At 41.5% G+C, this 20,482-nt stretch overlaps 2 protein-coding genes across 2 annotated transcripts; both read left to right on the top strand.

The window, feature by feature from the left end:
• The first annotated feature begins 5,055 nt into the window (after nucleotides 1-5,055).
• Nucleotides 5,056-6,523, top strand: LOC140740928 (eotaxin-like). Its single transcript, XM_073070567.1, has 3 exons — nucleotides 5,056-5,407; nucleotides 5,760-5,868; nucleotides 5,955-6,523. The coding sequence occupies exons 1-3, from the start codon at nucleotides 5,329-5,331 to the stop codon at nucleotides 6,058-6,060; spliced, it is 294 nt and encodes a 97-aa protein (XP_072926668.1). The 5' UTR covers nucleotides 5,056-5,328; the 3' UTR covers nucleotides 6,061-6,523.
• A 7,283-nt stretch (nucleotides 6,524-13,806) lies between these two features.
• Nucleotides 13,807-15,030, top strand: LOC140740927 (eotaxin-like). Its single transcript, XM_073070565.1, has 3 exons — nucleotides 13,807-13,885; nucleotides 14,238-14,346; nucleotides 14,433-15,030. Exons 1-3 carry the CDS (start codon nucleotides 13,807-13,809, stop codon nucleotides 14,536-14,538), a joined length of 294 nt encoding a protein of 97 aa, XP_072926666.1. The 3' UTR covers nucleotides 14,539-15,030.
• Nucleotides 15,031-20,482: the final 5,452 nt, after the last annotated feature.

Here is a 20,482-nt window from a genome sequence, read left to right as displayed (position 1 = left end):
AGGAAATGTTGGGGAGCAGTACCACTATAGATTTGGAGCATAGACTGTTCCGCATAACCCACGAAGAGGCAGGCATAGCTAGGGCCCATGCGAGTGCCCATAGCTACTCTATGACCCTTGGTCTGAAGAAAGTGGGAAGAGCCGAAAGAGAAGTTATTAAGTGTGAGTACCAGTTCCGCCAACCTGAGGAGTGTGGTGGTGTTGGGGAACTGGTGAGGTCTATTGCCTACACGTCAAAATTGGCCTTTCTCCAATATAGAATGTCAACCCACGGACCAGACCTATCCTTTTCTGTATTTACTGTGAAACTAATGGCATTATGATCACTAGATGCAAAGTGGTCTCCTGCACAAACTTCTGTCTCATTCCCTAATAGCAGATCAAGTATTGCACATTCTCTTGTCGGCACTTCTATATACTGATTAAGGAAAGATTCCTGAACACATTTGGCTGTCACTTAACCCCGTGACGGGTTAAAGAAGCAGCAGAAATGGAAAACACTTTGGAGTCTGGTATTGCTATTAACTAATAGTGTATATTAGCAACTATGCCATACAGTAATATAAATGCAGATATATCAAACAGGTTAGCAATGATTATATATATACATAAGTGTGGAAATAGGAAAACCAAGCTTCTTCAAGCCTAGGGGTAAATAGATACAGTCTTATGATGATGAAGAAAGTTCAGTTCAGTTTGTGGTATTTAGTCGAGTAGAGCTGGAGAGAGAGAGAGGTGTGTAGGTCTTCAGGTGAGCTGGTGCCGTCGATCTTCCCGTTGTCCTCTGAAATCCTTTTAAAGTCACCGACTGTGACCATAATAAAGGTGACCATTCTTCTGTGGTGGAATTATCAACCCTGGCCAGGGTTGGACACACAAATAACTCCCCACCGATCACACCTTTTCTGCACTGCGAGAGCCACTGATCGGTTCTCCTGATCGTTCCTCCAAAAACCCACCTTCCTGTGGGCACAACAAAGCTCATCCAGTGTCCAAAACCGTGTGTCTGTGTGTCCAGCAGCTGACCTGGCATTTATCTCAGCATGCAGAACACCAGCTGTCCATCAAACTGCTCCGCCCTCCTCTCTCTGTAAGAACTTACAAGCAGGCAGTGTCCTTGTAGAAATGTAAACAAACTGCCAAGAAGCCATAACATCAATCTCCTGAGCATTCTTCACCTCTCTCTCTCTCTCTCTCTCTCTCTCTCTCTCTCTCTCTCTCTCTCTCTCTCTCTCTCTCTCTCTCTCTCAATAACAAGGACTCTGCGTTGTACACCTCCCTCTCTCTCTTTCTTGTTAAGAGCACAGTTCATAGGGTCAATTCAAGACCCCGTCACATGACAAACTCCATTCCATCTGGTACTTTTACAGTGTAGGAGTCTCAGACAATAATTGACAAAAATAATTTTATAAATAAATTAAACACAATAATCCCACCCAGGATTAAAAAGACATTTCTTAGTAAAAGTTCAAAGTAAAATTTATTATCAGATTCTGTACAAACATGTCAGCACAAACAACCGCGAGGTTCTTTCTCTGTGGGCATACTAACAAATCTATAGAACAGTGACAGTAAACAAGATGTAGAAACTGTAAACATCAGTAGGCTAGGCAACCCTAGGGAATTTCTCAGGTAGGGATATGTTCAGCACAGCTTTGAGGGCTGAAGGGCCTGTATTGTGCTGTAGGTTTTCTATGTTTCTTTCAGAAACTGTAGACAAACTGTGCAAAAGCAGATATAAATAAATAGCCATAAAAGCAAGCATGAAATAAGATACTAGAGTTCTTAAATGAGTACAGTTATCCCTTGAGTTTAAGAGCCTCATGGTTGAGTGGTAGTAACTCTTCTTAAAGCTGGTGATGTGAGTCCTGAGTCACTTGTTCCTTGTACCTGATGGCAGCAGCCAGAAAAGAGCATGGCCTTGGTGGTGACGGATCTTTGATGACCGAAGCTGCTTTCCTACAGCAATGTTTTATGTCGATGTGTTCAGTGTTTGGGAGCGTTTTACCCATGATGCGCAGGGCCAAATCTACTACCTGTTGTAGGATTTCCACCCAAAGGCCACTACCAGGCCATAATGCACCCAACCAGCTCACTATCCACCACACGACTATTGAAGTTTGCCAAGGTTTTTGATGACATACCAAACTGCTGCAGTCCCCTGAGGAACTAGGGGTGCTGTCATGTTTTCTTTGCTATTATTCTTAAATGATTTGTCCAGGACAGGCGTTCTGAGATAGCGACACCCAGAAAATGAAAGTTACTGACCCTCTCCACCTCTGGTCCTCTGATGAGTACTGGCTCATGGACCTCTGCTTTCGCACTCCTGGACTACAATCGGTCCCTTGGTCTTATTGACATTGAGTGAGAGGTTGTTATTATACCATTCAGCCTAATTTTCAATCTTCTTCCTGAAAGCTGATTCATCACCACCTTTGATACAGCCCAAAGCAGAGTTGTCATCAGCAAACTTGTATATGGTGTCAGAGCTGTACTTAGCCATACAATCATAGGTGTAAAGTGAGTAGAGCAGGGGGCTAAGTACACATCCCTGCAGTGCTCCTGTGCTGGTGGAGATTGTGGAGGAGCCAATCCAAACTGACTGGGGTCTACAATCCAGGACCTAATTGTACAAGGCAGCATTGAAGCACAGTTCTTAGAGTTTACTTATTAGTTCTGAGGGGATGATATAGATAGATAGATAGATAGATAGATAGATAGATAGATAGATAGATAGATAGATACTTTATTCATCCCCATGGGGAAATTCAACATTTTTTCCAATGTCCCATACACTTGTTGTAGCAAAACTAATTACATACAATACTTAACTCAGTAAAAATATGATATGCATCTAAAATCACCCTCTCAAAAAGCATTAATAATAGCTTTTAAAAAGTTCTTAAGTAATTTATTTAAATACATTAAATACAATCAACCCCGGCACTTTAACATATCTTACTCCTGGCGGTTGAATTGTAAAGCCTAATAGCATTGGGGAGTATTGACCTCTTCATCCTGTCTGAGGAGCATTGCATCGATAGCAACCTGTCGCTGAAACTGCTTCTCTGTCTCTGGATGGTGCTATGTAGAGGATGTTCAGGGTTTTCCATGATTGACCGTAGCCTACTCAGCGCCCTTCGCTCTGCTACCGATGTTATACTCTCCAGTACTTTGCCCACGACAGAGCCCGCCTTCCTTACCAGCTTATTAAGACATGAGGCGTCCCTCTTCTTAATGCTGCCTCCCCAACACGTCACCACAAAGAAGAGGGCGCTCTCCACAACTGACCTATAGAACATCTTCAGCATCTCACTACAGACATTGAATGACGCCAACCTTCTAAGGAAGTACAGTCGACTCTGTGCCTTCCTGCACAAGGCATCTGTGTTGGCAGTCCAGTCTAGCTTCTCGTCTAACTACTCCCAGATACTTGTAGGTCTTAACCTGCTCCACACATTCTCCATTAATGATCACTGGCTCCATATGAGGCCTAGATCTCCTAAAGTCCACCACCATCTCCTTGGTCTTGGTGATATTGAGACGCAGGTAGTTTGAGTTGCACCATATCACACATAGCCACAGTTAAACAATTCTGTCACGAGAATGCAGACTAGCTGAGAGAAAATGCAAGACACTGGGCTAGAAGCCACCAGAATATTTTCAAGGAAAAACTTGCCTCCTTTCACACTACTGTATGTTCTGCAAGCAGAGCCCATTTCCAGGATTATTACAGAGAACTGCAGTGATTGGAGAATATTGTTCTCAACTACAACCCAACTCTTCAACTATGCTCTGACCAACAATGCCCTAGTAGAGCATCTGCCACAAAATGTGAGGAACTTACAATATTTTTAAATCAACAAAATTACTGTATAGCTAGATAGTGGTATCTTCCATAACCAAACTCATAACTCCATACATGCAAACACCCCTCCCTTATCTTACATTCTAGCCCTGTATTATTCTTCTCTGGTCCTTCCAGGATATTCACCCTTTTCACAACTGTAACACTTCCCTTGATCAGCAGGGAAACATTCCCTTCTCAGCTGCACCTCCACCTGTCATGCCAGAAACCTCTATTCTAGTACACTGAAAACCACTCTTTGATTCCCAAGTTGTAACTGTGCAGTGTCACAGGGTGGTGATGAATGCTTTTAGACTATTTGAGCTGACAAGTTACTGTATGGCACATTTGGACAAGTCATTGATAAGGCCACGCTTTGAGTATTGTGTCCGGTTTTGGTAGCCCTGTTATAGGAAAGATACCATTAAACAGGACAGATTGCAGGGAAGATCTGGGAAGATGCGAACAGAATTCGAGCATCTGCATTACAAGGAAAGGTTGGGTAGGCAAGGACATTATTCTTAAGAATTTAGGAGATCGAGGCGTGATCTTATAGAGAAGTATAAAATGCTAAAGAGCACATAAATCACGTGCAGAACGGAAAAAGATATTTCTCCGAGTAAAACAACTGAGATGGACAGGGCATAGATTTAAGGTGTGAGAGTATCCTTAAGAAGGATCTGAGTTCTAATTCCGCCATCAGCTGCCAAAGGTTTCATTGATATCTGAACGACTGTTAAATACTTCGGATAAGCACATGGTTCGGAAGCATTATGAAAAATACAGCCCAATCGCGACGAATGGGACCAGGTTGCTGGTCACTATGGAAAGGACGAGCTGGACTGAAGGATCTGTTTCCTGTTGAGTGACCGAATGAGCCCGACAGTTTCATCAGCCCATCCCTCCAGGACATCCACCCTGAGCAGCGCAGTAATTCTCTGCCCCATAAGGAGTGCCATGTCCGCTCTGTCACGCCTGGAGTTTCTATACTCAGGGACATTGAATCGCCAGCCCTGTACTTCACTCAACCAACTTGATTGCAACTCAATCAACTTTCTTTGATTGCAACAGTATTATCATCCCATGTGCTGTCTCTAAACGGTTGATCATGCACTTTCATCCATATCCCAGTACACGGAGAGAACGCATGCATTTGAAACTAGCTCTTGTATTTCAACTTTCTCTTCCCCTCTGAATCGGATGTGGGATTGCCTGACAGAAGTCAGACGCGCTAGTACTAAGAAAGTCCGCCCCAGAAAGTTAAAGAGCGCCCTTTGCAGCTTAACTACCGAAAGGCCATTCGGAGAATTCCTGTACTTCCCTTTTTATGGAACATCGGAGCAGTGGCCAGTGCTGGTCTGGGGGACTTTCCAGGCAAGACCTAAATTGATGACCATGAGTGCTGCCAACACCCTTTATAAAGCAGAATATGGGAGGTGGTGAATCACACGGTCATCAATTCCATCCTGGTATAGGACAAGATGAAGGCAGCGCTCTGCGTGGTCGCAATTTTGGCAGCTCTGTGGATCTGCTGTTTCAAGCAAGCTGCACCCGCCCCGGGTAAGAGATTTTCCTTATTCCCAATATTCCATACCCAATCCCGACAATGCACCGTGATCAGCTGCGGGGAGCAGCTCTCCCGCTTCCCATCGGTTGGTGGTGATATTGAACAGCTCACAGTGGAATGATTCTCTTGGAGAGAGGGTCGGGAATGGCAGTCAGTCAAAGGGACTGGAAGGGTCATAAGATCGGTAGAGGAATGGCGTACAGTAGTTTATATGAAGGACGGGGTTACACCGTTAAATGTCTTGGGTTGGAAAGGCCTTCATGCGCGAGGCAGTGCGTTCACGTGGGTTAAGGTGGGTTGAGTTATCTAGCGGTATCTAACTATTTGTTTTTCCTTCTCCCTCAGCTTCAATCATAACGCTAGAATGCTGTGAGAGGTTTAGGACCACGCCCATTCCTCGCAGGAGGCTTAAGAGCTACACGGAAGCTCTCTTGTGCCCGACACCTGCTGTCATGTAAGTGTTTCAACGTGCAACTGCAAAATGTTTGAGAACAATGGTTGGTGACTCTCCCGTAATCGCCACTGTTTGTTCTGCTCCAGATTCACCAACAAGAAGAATATGAAGATTTGCGCTAGAGCCGAGGAGGAATGGGTTAAAGAGTCAGTGGAGTACCTGGACAGGAAACACCAGGGTGGCAGAGACTAAGTGAAATCTCCAGACTTCAACAAGGTGTCAAGAGCTCGTTTTGAACGTGGGTTCAATTCTTCCCGGCTCCCGAATGGAGGTGAAACTTCAGCATCGACTCGGGAAGTTGACGCTGGTGCCCAGTGAAGAAGGAGAGCTGGGTTTGAATCATATTCACAGTTTACAGACAGAGAGCCAGGCATACTTTATTGATCCTGAGGGAAATTGGGTTTTCGTTACAGTCTCACCAACCAAGAATAGTGTAGAAATACAGCAATATAAAACCATAAATAATTAAATAATGATGAGTAAATTATGCCAACTGGAAATTAGTCCAGGACCAGCCTATTGGCTCAGGGTGTCTGACACTCCGAGGGAGGAGTTAAAGCCGTGTCGGCATGTTTCATTCAGAGGTCAGATTAGGACCCGGTGCGTTATAGTGTTATAAACCTACGATGTTAACTGGATCTCTATCGCGTGTTGTATGGAGTTGTTAAATTGATCTTATTTTGTTTGTACTTTTAAGTATTAATAAAGATTGAAAGTGATGTGGGCTGTGCTGTGTGTGAGCTTTGATCAGCGTCACCTCATTTGCATGGGCTCAGACTGAGCTCAGAGTATCGGTGCAGGGGAGGGGACGTGTGTGTGATCGTTGACAGATCTCTCCATGTCATTCCTTGCAATGGGACTGGAATTCGGAGATACACCTCAGGCTGAGGAACGTTAGGAAAGAATCAAACTTTTGGGCGAGTTTGCCCATCCAGTTTCCGATCACTGAGTTCCCTCACCCGTCATTCATAGACTAGGAAGTGCTGGAGCCCCAGCACTGATTACTGCCCCCCCTCCCCCCCCCACCATTCATTAATGATGTTGAATGGCAAATCGGCCCATTGATTCCGGCTCTCTGTACTTGTTAGTGCTCCACTCTCCGCCCTCTGCCCTAACCACTGTGCCATGGTGCCACGGATGTTCTACTAGGTCGTATTTCTTATCGACCAGGAAGGAGGACGTCCCATCATTTCTCCCTCTCAGTCATTCGCATAGTCCCTTTCCGCCTTATTCTCTATAACCTATTCTCTCTGCGATGGGATCAGCTCCCCAAACCTCCCTGGGGCCAGTAACAAAAGTCAATTAAATCTGTCATTCTCGTGCCACCTTATCAGATACTTTTTGGAAATCCTGTACACTCCCTCTGCTACTCCTACCTTATCATCATAGCTGTTCCATAGGTGTCATGGGTTCATGCAGCACAGAACCAGGCCCTAACATAGCATTTGCCAACTGAACAGGCTATGACCAATAATCTCTGAAGGTGGCAACACAGACAAACAGAGTGGTGAAGAAGGTATGGGGGAGGTTTGGCCTCCATTAATCCGGGCTAGGATATATCCTTCTTGTTATTTCTTCAAAGAATTCCAACAGATTTGTCAGGCAGGATTTTCCCTTGAGGAACCTGTGCTGATGACACATGTGGCTTCAAGTACCCTGAGACCTCATTCGTAATAATCAAATCTAACATCTTCCCAACCACTGTGGTTTATAGTTTCCCTTCTGCCTCTCTCTGTTCTTGAAGAGTAGAATGATATTTTCCAGTCTTCTGTAACAATTCCAGAATCTAGTGATTCTTGTCAGATCATTATTAATGTCTCCATGATCTCTACACCCACCTCTGTCAGAACCCTGGAGAGTACAGTATCTGTTCCAAGTGACTTATCTATCTTCAGACATTTCTGTTTCCCAAGAACCTTCTCTCTAGTTATGGTAACTTCATGTACTTGAAAATTTTAGTAGACGTAACAATATTAAACTTGTTGGACTTAAAGAAGGTACCGAAGGAGAAGACCCAATAAATTTTTTTCAAAAATGGATCCCTGAAAAATTGGAAATGGTGGAAGAAATTTCAATTGAGATTGAAAGGGTGCACAGAGCTTTAAGGCCAAGATCTCAAGATGATCAAAATCCGCGATCAATTTTGATAAGATGTTTAAGATACCAGGATAAAGAAAAGATTTTGAGGGCGGCTGCCCAAGGTGCCAAAAGAAGAAAGGGTCCATTGATGATAGCAGAGAAACCAGTTCTTTTTTTCCTGATATAAGTTATAACCTTTTGAAGAGAAAGAAAGAATTTAATTCAGCAAAAAAAGTCTTATGGGAAAAAGGTTATAAATTTTTAATGCGCCACCCAGCAACATTGATAATTTTTTTGGAAGAGGGAAAAATTTTTTTCCCGATTATCGAGACGCGGAGGTGTTCGCACAAAAACTTCCATCTATTCACTAATTAAACGTAGAGATTTATAAATGCAATGGTTAAAGACGAAGACAGAGACAGCGAATGGAACTGATGGACATTTAAGGATGATACAAGGGAGAAAAGTAAAATTTTAGAAATGTTAATTGAGAATAATATGTTTTTTTTTCTTTTCTTATATATATACTTTTTATGTTGCGGGGGGGATGGGGAGCTTTGAATCGGTTACTACGGGATTCATGTGTGTAATCATGGCGATTGCCATGACCCGTACAACAGAGGGGGTTAATGTTGTGTTTTTTTTCTTTCACAACATTAGTAGGGGGGTATTTTGTTTTTTTCCTTATACTCTATTTTTCTTTTACTTTTTTGCCTGGATGATTGGTGGGGACACAAATAGCAACATGGAGACTTCTAAAAAGATTTCCCAGGATACCATGAAAGTTGAAAGATTAGGTATTATTATAGATTGGAGTAACATAATTAAAAATAATGACTAATTTATTGAATTTTTTAAGTTTTAATGTTAATGGGCTTAATGGACCAGTAAAAAGAAAAAGAATTTTAACATATATTAAAAAAATGAAAATAGACATAGCTTTCCTACAAGAAACTCATTTAACAGACATAGAACATCAGAAATTAAAAAGAGATTGGGTTGGAAATGTTATTGCAGCTTCATTTAACTCAAAGGCGAGAGGAGTTGCAATTTTGGTTAATAAAAATTTACCAATTAAAATACAAAATGTATTAATTGACTCGGCAGGAAGATATTTAATTATACATTGTCAAATTTTTTCAGAACTATGGACTCTTATGAATATTTATGCACCAAACGAAAATGATGTAAAATTTATACAGGAGGTCTTTTTGAATTTGGCTAACGCACATGATAAAATATTAATAGGTGGAGATTTTAATTTTTGTCTAGATCCAGTTTTAGATAGATCAATAAAGGCTATTACAAAATCAAAAGTAGTAAAACTAACTCTATCATTGATGAAAGACCTAAATTTGATTGATATATGGAGAAGAATCAATCCAAAAGAAAGAGATTATTCATTTTATTCAAATAGACATAAAACATACTCAAGGATAGATTTTTTCTTATTATCAACGAATATTCAAGATAGAGTGAAAAATGTGGAATATAAAGCAAGAATATTGTCTGATCACTCTCCTTTAATAATGACAATGATAATGATAGATAAAGAGGAATCAATTTATAGATGGAGATTTAACTCAATTTTACTAAAACGTCAGGATTTTTGTGATTTTATGAAAAAACAGATTCAGTTCTTTTTAGATACAAATTTACATTCAGTTGATGATAAATTTATATTGTGGGAAGCAATGAAGGCATATTTGAGAGGTCAGATAATAAGTTATACTTCTAAAATTAAGAAGGAATATATGATAGAAATAGATCAATTGGAAAAAGAGTTTATAAAATTAGAAAAAGAATCTCAAAGAAATATGACAGAAGAAAAACGAAGACAACTTATCAATAAGAAGTTAAAATATAATATACTCCAGACATATCGAACAGAAAAAGCAATTATGAGAACTAAACAGAGATATTATGAACTAGGTGAAAGATCACATAAGGTCCTTGCATGGCAGTTAAAAACAGATCAGGTTTCTAAAACAATAAATGCAATCCGAACAAAAGTGAATAAAGTTACTTATAAGCCTCTAGAAATTAATGAGGCTTTTAAGAACTTTTATTCTGAGTTGTATAAATCAGAATCAAAAAATGATGATGTTAAGATAGAAAGATTTTTAGCACAAATAACTCTTCCAAAATTAGATATGGAAGAACAGAAGGGATTAGGTATGCCTTTTACAGTGAAGGAGGTTGAAGAAGCTCTAGGATCACTTCAAAGTAATAAATCCCCAGGAGAAGATGGTTTTCTGCCTGAATTTTATAAAAAGTTTAAAGATTTATTAATTTCTCCCTTTATGGAGTTAATACATCAAGCGGAAAGAACGCATAGACTTCCAGAATCTTTTTCAACAGCTATTTTAATAGTATTGCCAAAAAAAGATAGAGTCCTTTTAAAACCAGCATCATATAGACCTATTTCTTTATTAAATACTGATTATAAAATAATAGCAAAAATCTTATCTAATAGATTATCTAAATGCTTACCAAAATTAGTGCATATGGATCAAACAGGATTTGTCAAAAATAGACAATCGGCAGATAATGTAACCCGGTTAATTAGTATAATCCATTTAGCGCAAAAGAGGGAGGAAACGAGTGTGGCAGTTGCTTTAGATGCAGAAAAAGCATTTGATAGATTGGAATGGGATTTTTTATTTAAGGTATTGGAAAAATATGGATTAGGAACATCATTTATAAAATGGATTAAAACCTTAAATACTAATCCCAAAGCTAAAGTAGTGACAAATGGTCAAATTTCGACATCATTTCAGTTAACAAGATCAACTAGGCAAGGTTGTCCATTATCACCTGCTTTGTTTGTGTTGGCAATAGAGCCATTAGCTGAATTAATTAGAATGGACCCAGATATTAAGGGTTTCAGAGTTAATCAGGAAGAATACAAGATTAATTTATTTGCTGATGATGTTCTACTTTATTTAACAGATCCATTACATTCATTAGGTAAATTATCTTATAGATTAGAAGAATATGGGAAAATATCAGGTTATAAAGTAAATTGGGATAAAAGTGAAATTTTACCTCTTACTAATGGAGACTATAGTCAATGTCGATTAATAACTCAATTTAGATGGCCGGCAAATGGTATAAAATATTTAGGTATAAGAGTTGACAATGACATAAAAAACTTATACAAATTAAACTATTCACCACTTTTGAAAAAAATTCAGGAAGATCTTGATAAATGGATGACATTACCAATAACATTAGAAGGTAGAGTAAATACTATAAAAATGAATATATTCCCTAGACTACAATATTTATTTCAATCATTACCAATGCAATTACCCCAGAAGTTTTTTCAAGAGATAAACAAATATGTGAGGAAGTTTCTCTGGAAAGGTAAGATGTCAAGAATATCGTTGGAAAAATTGACATGGAAATTTGATCTAGGAGGGTTACAACTTCCAAATTTCAAGAATTATTATAAAGCAAATCAACTTAGATTTATTGCATCTTTTTTTGAGAAAGATAAACCGGCATGGATTAGAATAGAACTAGACAAAATAGGAGAAAACGTACCAGAAGATTTTATATATAAATGGGAATCTAAATGGATATGGGAAAAGAAAGAATCTCCTATATTAAAACATTTGATTGATTTATGGAATAAGATAAGTGTTGATGATGAGACAAAAAAATCTTTATTAGCAAAGAGATCTTTAATTCAAAATAGACTTATTCCTTTTACAATGGACAATCAACTTTTATATAATTGGTTTCAAAAAGGGATTAAATACATAGGAGATTGTTTTGAAGGAGGTATATTAATGTCATTCGATCAATTAAAGAATAAATATAAAGTATCAAATAACACTTTATTTTGTTAGTTTCAATTAAGGGCTTACATAAGAGAAAAACTAGGTCAAACAATGTTATTGCCGAAATCTAAAGAAATAGAAATTTTAATTCAAAAAGGAAATATTAAAAAAATTATATCTTGTATGTATAATTTGATTCAAAAACAGGCAATTAAACAAGGAGTCCATAAGTCAAGACAAAAATGGGAAAGTGATTTGAATATTAAAATTGAAGAAACAAATTGGTCAAGACTATGTCTTGATAGTATGACAAATACAATAAATGTTCGGTTAAGATTAGTGCAATATAACTTTTTACATCAATTATATATTACACCACAAAAAATAAATAAATTAAATCCAAGTTTATCTGATCAGTGTTTCTGATGTAACCAAGAAACTGGTACACTTTTACATTCTACATGGTCTTGTTCTAAAATTCAACCTTTTTGGACAAATTTAAGACTTTTATTGGAACAAATTACGGGAATACAACTTCCTCATAATCCAATATTACTTTTACTAGGTGATATTGAAGGGACAAAACCCGAAACTCAAACTAAATAAATATCAGAAAGAATTCATAAAAATTGCACTGGCTGTAGCCAAAAAGGCTATTGCAATTACTTGGAAATCAGATACATATTTAAGTATAGATTGTTGGAAAAAAGAAATCTATGGCTGTATTCCATTAGAAAAAATTACTTATAATTTAAGAGATAAATATGAAACATTTTTGAAAATTTGGGGCCCTTATTTACAAAAGACAGGATTAAATATATAGGTGCTCTGAAGATGAAATAATTGGTTACTTGGGGAAAGAAATAAATATATATACTAAAGTTATTAAGAACCCCATGGAGCATGTGGAGACCTTCCAACAACCAGGCACTCTTTCTTTCTTTTTTTTCTTTCTTAATTTTTCTTTTTATACAGGGAAGTTAGGGGGGAGGGGTTAAGGGGAGGGGGGAAGGGATATATACTTTTTTTTCCACACTTGTAATCATTTAAAAATGCAATTAAATAAAATTTAAAAAAAACAAGGAAAGGTTGGGTAGGCAAGGACTTTATTCTTAAGAATTTAGGAGATCGAGGCGTGATCTTATACAGAAGTATAAAATGATAAAGAGCACATAAATCACGTGCAGAACGCAAAAAGATATTCCTCCGAGTAAGACAATTGAAATGGACAGGGCATAGATTTAAGGTGAGAGAGTATCCTTAAAAAGGATCTGAGTTGTAACTCCGCCATCAGCTGCCAAAGGTTTCATTGATGTCTGAACGACTGTTAAATACTTCGGATAAGCACATGGTTCGGAAGCATTATGGAAAATACAGTCCAATCGCGACGAATGGGACCAGGTTGCTGGTCACTATGGAAAGGACGAGCTGAACTGAAGGATCTGTTTCCTGTTGAGTGACCGAATGAGCCCGACAGTTTCATCAGCCCATCCCTCCAGGACATCGACCCTGAGCAGCGCAGTAATTCTCTGCCCCATCAGGAGTGCCATGTCCGCTCTGTCACGCCTGGAGTTTCTATACTCAGGGACATTGAATCGCCAGCCCTGTACTTCACTCAACCAACTTGATTGCAACTCAATCAACTTTCTTTGATTGCAACAGTATTATCATCCCATGTGCTGTCTCTAAACGGTTGATCTTGCACTTTCATCCATATCCCAGTACACGGAGAGAACGCATGCATTTGAAACTAGCTCTTGTATTTCAACTTTCTCTTCCCCTCTGAATCGGATGTGCGATTGCCTGACAGAAGTCAGACGCGCTAGTACTAAGAAAGTCCGCCCCAGAAAGTTAAAGAGCGCCCTTTGCAGCTTAACTACCGAAAGGCCATTCGGAGAATTCCTGTACTTCCCTTTTTATGGAACATCGGAGCAGTGGCCAGTGCTGGTTTGTGGGACTTTCCAGGCAAGACCTAAATTGATGACCATGAGTGCTGCCAACACCCTTTATAAAGCAGAATATGGGAGCTGGTGAATCACACGGTCATCAATACATCCTGGTATAGGACAAGATGAAGGCAGCGCTCTGCGTGGTCGCAATTTTGGCAGCTCTGTGGATCTGCTGTTTCAAGCAAGCTGCACCCGCCCCGGGTAAGAGATTTTCCTTATTCCCAATATTCCATACCCAATCCCGACAATGCACCGTGATCAGCTGCGGGGAGCAGCTCTCCCGCTTCGCATCGGTTGGTGGTGATATTGAACAGCTCACAGTGGAATGATTCTCTTGGAGAGAGGGTCGGGAATGGCAGTCAGTCAAAGGGACTGGAAGGGTCATAAGATCGGTAGAGGAATGGCGTACAGTAGTTTATATGAAGGACGGGGTTACACCGTTAAATGTCTTGGGTTGGAAAGGCCTTCATGCGCGAGGCAGTGCGTTCACGTGGGTTAAGGAGGGTTGAGTTATCTAGCGGTATCTAACTATTTGTTTTTCCTTCTCCCTCAGCTTCAATCATAACGCTAGAATGCTGTGAGAGGTTTAGGACCACGCCCATTCCTCGCAGGAGGCTTAAGAGCTACACGGAAGCTCTCTTGTGCCCGACACCTGCTGTCATGTAAGTGTTTCAACGTGCAACTGCAAAATGTTTGAGAACAATGGTTGATGACTCTCCCGTAATCGCCACTGTTTGTTCTGCTTCAGATTCACCAACAAGAAGAATATGAAGATTTGCGCTAGAGCCGAGGAGGAATGGGTTAAAGAGTCAGTGGAGTACCTGGACAGGAAACACCAGGGTGGCAGAGACTAAGTGAAATCTCCAGACTTCAACAAGGTGTCAAGAGCACGTTTTGAACGTGGGTTCAATTCTTCCCGGCTCCCGAATGGAGGTGAAACTTCAGCATCGACTCGGGAAGTTGACGCTGGTGCCCAGTGAAGAAAGAGAGCTGAGTTTGAATCATATTCACAGTTTACAGACAGAGAGCCAGGCATACTTTATTGATCCTGAGGGAAATTGGGTTTTCGTTACAGTCTCACCAACCAAGAATAGTGTAGAAATATAACAATATAAAACCATAAATAATTAAATAATGATGAGTAAATTATGCCAACTGGAAATTAGTCCAGGACCAGCCTATTGGCTCAGGGTGTCTGACACTCCGAGGGAGGAGTTAAAGCCGTGTCGGCATGTTTCATTCAGAGGTCAGATTAGGACCCGGTGCGTTATAGTATTATAAACCTACGATGTTAACTGGATCTCTATCGCGTGTTGTATGGAGTTGTTAAATTGATCTTATTTTGTTTGTACATTTGTTAAGTATTAATAAAGATTGAAAGTGATGTGGGCTGTGCTGTGTGTGAGCTTTGATCAGCGTCACCTCATTTGCATGGGCTCAGACTGAGCTCAGAGTATCGGTGCAGGGGAGGGGACGTGTGTGTGATCGTTGACAGATCTCTCCATGTCATTCCTTGCAATGGGACTGGAATTCGGAGATACACCTCAGGCTGAGGAACGTTAGGAAAGAATCAAACTTTTGGGCGAGGGGAAACAATATCCTTGCTGGTAGGTTTGCTAGCATGGTTCAGGAGGGTTTAAACTAATTTGCAAGGGGGATGGGAGCCGGAGCGATAGAGCAGTGAAAAAAGTGCATGGAGTAAAGCCAGATCTAACATATAGAGAGGCTTTGAGGAAAGAGCAGCAGAATAAAGGGTATAAAGGTAGTAAGGTAGAAGGGCTACAGTGTGTGAACTTCAATGCAAGAAGCATCAGGAAGAAACTTGATGAACAGAGCTTGGATACATACATGGAATTATGATGTAGTGGCCATTACGGAGACTTGGCTGGCACCAGGGTAGGAATGGATTCTCAATATTCCTGGATTTCAGTGTTTTAAAAGGGATGGGGGGAGGGGAGGAGGGGTGGCATTACTGGTCAGGGATACTATTACAGCTGCAGAAGAGGTGGGTAATGTAGCAGGATCCTCTTTTGAGTCAGTATGGGTGGAAGTCAGGAACAGGAAGGGAGCAGTTACTCTACTGGGGGTATTCTATAAGCCCCCTGGTAGCAGCAGAGATACCAAGGAGCAGATTGGGAGGCAGATTTTGGAAAGGTGCAAAAATAACAGGGTTGTTATCATGGGTGACTTTAACTTCCTTAATATTGATTGGCACTTGATTAGATGGGGCAGAGTTTGTTAAGTGTGTCCAGGACGGATTCCTGTCACAGTATGTTGACTGGCTGACTAGGGGGAATGCCATACTAGATCTAGTATTAGGTAACGAACTGGGTCAGGTCACAGATCTGTCAGTGGGTGAGCATCTGGGGGACAGGAAAGCTCCCTGACCTTTAGCATTATCATGGAAAAAGATAGAATCAGAGAGGACGGGAAAATTTTTAATTGGGGAAGGGCAAATTATGAGGCTATAAGGCTAGAACTTGCGGGTGTGAATTTGGATGATGTTTTTGCAGGGAAATGTACTATGGACATGTGGTTGATGTTTAAGGATCTCTTGCAGGATGTTAGGCATAAATTTGTCCCAGTGAGGAAGATAAAGAATGGTAGGGTGAAGGAACCATGGGTGACAAAAATCTAGTCAGGTGGAAGAAGGCAGCATACATGAGGTTTAGGAAGCAAGCATCAGATGGGTCTATTGAGGAATATAGGGTAGCAAGAAAGGAGCTTAAGAAGGGGCTGAGAAGAGCAAGAAGGGGGCATGAGAAGGCCTTGGCAAGTAGGGTAAAGGAAAACCCCAAGGCATTCTTCAATTACGTGAAGAACAAAAGGATGACAGGAGTGAAGGTAGGACAGATTAGAGATAAAAGTGGGAAGATGTGCCTGGAGGCTGTGGAAGTGAGCGAAGTCCTCAATGAATACTTCTCTTCGGTATTCACTACTGAGAGGGAACTTGATGACGGTGAGGACAATATGAGTGAGGTTGATGTTCTGGAGCATGTTGATATTAAGGGAGAGGAGGTGTTGGAGTTGTTAAAATACATTAGGACAGATGAGTCCCTAGGTCCTGACCGAATATTCCCCAGGCTGCTCCGGGAGGCAAGGGAAGAGATTGCTGAGACTCTGGCTAGGATCTTTATGTCCTCGTTGTCCACGGGAATGGTACCGGAGGATTGGAGGGAGGCGAATGTTGTCCCCTTGTTCAAAAAAGGTAGTAGGGATAGTCCAGGTAATTATAGACCAGTGAGCCTTACGTCTGTGGTGGGAAAGCTGTTGGAAAAGATTCTTAGAGATAGGATCCATGGGCATTTAGATGGTCTGATCAGGGACAATCAGCATGGCTTTGTGAAGGGCAGATCATGCCTAACAAGCCTGATAGAGTTCTTTGAGGAGGTGACCAGGCATATAGATGAGGGTAGTGCAGTGGATGCGATCTACATGGATTTTAGTAAGGCATTTGACAAAGCTCCGCATGGTAGGTTTATTCAGAAAGTCAGAAGGCATGGAATCCAGGGAAGTTTGACCAGGTGGATTCAGAATTGGCTTGCCTGCAGAAGGCAGAGGGTCGTGGTGGAGAGAGTACATTCAGATTAGAGGGTTATGACTAGTGGTGTCCCACAAGGATCTGTTCTGGGACCTCTACTTTTCGTGATTTTTATTAACAACCTGGATGTGGGGGTAGAAGGGTGGGTTGGCAAGTTTGCAGATGACACAAAGGTTGGTGGTGTTGTAGATAGTGTAGAGGATTGTTGAAGATTGCAGAGAGACATTATTAGGATGCAGAAGTGGGCTGAGAAGTGGCAGATGGAGTTCAACCCAGAGAAGTGTGAGGTGGTTCACTATGGAAGGACAAGCTCCAAGGTAGAGTACAAAGTAAATGGCAGGATAGTTGATAGTGTGGAGGAGTGGAGGGATCGGGGGGTACATGTCCTCAGATCCCTGAAAGTTGCCTCACAGGTAGATAGGGTGTTAGCTTTCATAAATTGAGGGATACAGTTTAAGAGACGCGATGTAATGATGCAGCTCTATAAAACTCTAGTTAGGCCACACTTGGAGTATTGTGTCCAGTTTTGGTCAACTCACTATAGGAAGGATGTGGAAACATTGGAAAGGGTACAGAGGAGATTTACCAGGATGCTGCCTGGTTTAGAGAGTATGGATTATGATCAGGGATTAAGGGAACTAGGGCTTCACTCTTTGGAGAGAAGGAGGATGAGAGGAGACAGGATAGAGGTGTACAAGATATTAAGAGAAATAGACAGAGTGGACAGCCAGCGCCTCTTCCCCAGGGCACCACTGCTCAGTACAAGAGGACATGGCTTTAAGGTAAGGGGAGGGAAGTTCAAGGGGGATATTAGAGGAAGGTTTTTCACTCAGAGAGTGGTTGGTGCGTGGAATGCACTGCCTGAGTCAGTGGTGGAGGCAGATACACTAGTGAAGTTTAAGACACTATTAGACAGTTATGTGGAGGAATTTAAGGTGGGGGGTTATATGGGAGGCAGGGTTTGGGGGTCGGTACAACATTGTGGGCCAAAGGACTGTACTATTCTATGTTCAATTTGCCCATCCAGTTTCCGATCACTGAGAAATCACTGAGTTCCCTCACCCGTCATTCACAGACTAGGAAGTGCTGGAGCCCCAGCACTGATTACTGCCCCAGCACTGATTACTGCCCCACACCCTCCCCCCCCCCCCATTCATTAATGATGTTGAATGGCAAATTTGCCCATTGATTCTGGCTCTCTGTACTTGTTAGTGCTCCACTCTCCGCCCTCTGCCCTAACCACTGTGCCATGGTGCCACGGATGTTCTACTAGGTCGTATTTCTTATCGACCAGGAAGGAGGACGTTCCATCATTTCTACCTCTCTGTCATTCGCATTGTCCCATTCCGCCTTATTCTCTGTAACCTATTCTCTCTGCGATGGGATCAGCTCCCCAAACCTCCCTGGGGCCAGTAACAAAAGTCAATTAAATCTGTCATTCTGGTGCCACCTTATCAGATACATTTTGGAAATCCTGTACACTCCCTCTGCTACTCCTACCTTATCATCATAGCTGTTCCATAGATGTCATGGGTTCATGCAGCACAAAACCAGGCCCTTCGGCCTATTATGCCCATGCTATCACAATTACACATCTAACACGATCCCAGATAGCAATACTTTGACGGTATTCTACTGGACCTTGACCTATGGCTAGCTGGTAGTATGGCCCACCGTGATAAGAAGGTGCATGAGACCACGGGTGTGGGCCAAAGGACCAACAAGGTCCACATTGGCAATGTCAAACCGTCACTCAGTGACTTCAAAAAGTGACAATGGTACCTGAACGTGACGGTTAATTTTTGCCCACTGGCGCTCCACACAGGGGCAGCCAATCATGCATTTTCTTTCTGAGGTCGTGTGAAACAAACTTCAGTGCAGCCTGTTTCTGTGAGGGCTTCCAGCCCAGATGTTGAAAACAGTCCACCTTCATTTTGCGAACACAATGAGGCGAGGCGACCAGTTGAGACTTTGCACACAAGAGAAACCCCAGCTTCCCCAAGTGTAGTGTCAGCCAACTGCAGGCCAGTTACTGCTGTTCAGTAAGCCTGTGTCTCCGGGTCAGTAACTTGGCCGGCTGCAGTGCTGGCATAGTCATTCCCGATGTGTTTGACCTTAGCGGCTGACTGTGAGAGGCAATCGGCCACAGCATTACTTTTCCCCTTGATATGTTGTATATCTTTGTGAATGTGAATATGTCGGCCAGGTGGCATTGCTGTCATACAGACCAAGGGTCTGATATTTTGGCCGTTGTGTGAACAATGGGTTTGTGGTCAACAATGCTGTGAAATAGTGACCCTCTGATAGAAAATGAAGATGGCAGGCAGCCGGAGAGAGACTGAGAAGCTGATGGTCAAACCTGCTGTACTTCTTTTTGGGAAAGAGAGGATAAAACAGCTGATGGAAGAAGGGAATGGCTGCCACACACCTCTGACAGCTGTTCGTGACCAGCATCCACAGCATAATACATAGGAGTAGAATAAGGCCATTCAGCCCATCAAGTCTGTTCCACCATTCCATCATGGCTAATCCTGGATCTCACTCGTCCCCATACACCTGCCTTCTCGCCATATCATTTGATGCCCTCACCGATCAGGAAATGATCAACTTCCACCTTAAATATACTCACGGACTTGGCCTCTATCCCAGTCTGTGGCACAGCATTCCACAAATTTACTACTCTCTGGCTAAAACAATACCTCCTTAACTCTGTTTGAAAAGGTCACCACTCAATTTTGAGGCTGTGCCCTCTACTTCTGGATAATCCCACCAAAGGAAATGTCCTCTTCACATCCACCCTATCTAGTCCTTTCAACATTCAGTAAGTTTCAGTGAGATCCCCACGCATTCTTCTAAGTTGCAGTGAGTAGAGGACCAAACATTCCTTATATGTTAACCCCTTCATTCCCAGAATCATCCTCGTGAACCTCCTCTGAACTCTCTCCAATGACAGCACGTCTTTCCTGAGATATGGGACCCAAAACTGTTGACAATACTTTAATTGTGCCCGACTAGTTTTTATATTCTATTCCTCTTGAAATAAATGCCATAGTTGCATTTGCCTTCTTTACCACAGACTCAACTGTAAATTAACTTTCTGGGAGTCTTGCACAAGGACTCCTAAGTCCCTCTGCATCTCTGATGTTTGAACCTTCTCCCCATTTAGATACAGTAACAGGCCACACTGTTGCTCCTTTTACCAAAATGCATTATCATACATTTCCCAACACTGTATTCCATCTGCCACTTCTTTGCCC

The sequence above is a fragment of the Hemitrygon akajei genome, chromosome 17, assembly GCF_048418815.1.
Source record: "Hemitrygon akajei chromosome 17, sHemAka1.3, whole genome shotgun sequence".
NCBI lineage: Eukaryota > Metazoa > Chordata > Chondrichthyes > Myliobatiformes > Dasyatidae > Hemitrygon > Hemitrygon akajei.
Note: the sequence above shows the minus strand (reverse complement) of the source record. Positions and strands in the feature narration are given on the sequence as shown.

Excerpts from the sequence above, each read along its gene's own strand:
- LOC140740928 (XM_073070567.1), top strand. The coding sequence starts at position 5,329 with ATGAAGGCAGCGCTCTGCGTGGTCGCAATTTTGGCAGCTCTGTGGATC. Across the intron at positions 5,408-5,759 it reads GCAAGCTGCACCCGCCCCGG|CTTCAATCATAACGCTAGAA; the intron begins GTAAGAGATTTT and ends CTTCTCCCTCAG. Across the intron at positions 5,869-5,954 it reads TGCCCGACACCTGCTGTCAT|ATTCACCAACAAGAAGAATA; the intron begins GTAAGTGTTTCA and ends GTTCTGCTCCAG.
- LOC140740927 (XM_073070565.1), top strand. The coding sequence starts at position 13,807 with ATGAAGGCAGCGCTCTGCGTGGTCGCAATTTTGGCAGCTCTGTGGATC. Across the intron at positions 13,886-14,237 it reads GCAAGCTGCACCCGCCCCGG|CTTCAATCATAACGCTAGAA; the intron begins GTAAGAGATTTT and ends CTTCTCCCTCAG. Across the intron at positions 14,347-14,432 it reads TGCCCGACACCTGCTGTCAT|ATTCACCAACAAGAAGAATA; the intron begins GTAAGTGTTTCA and ends GTTCTGCTTCAG.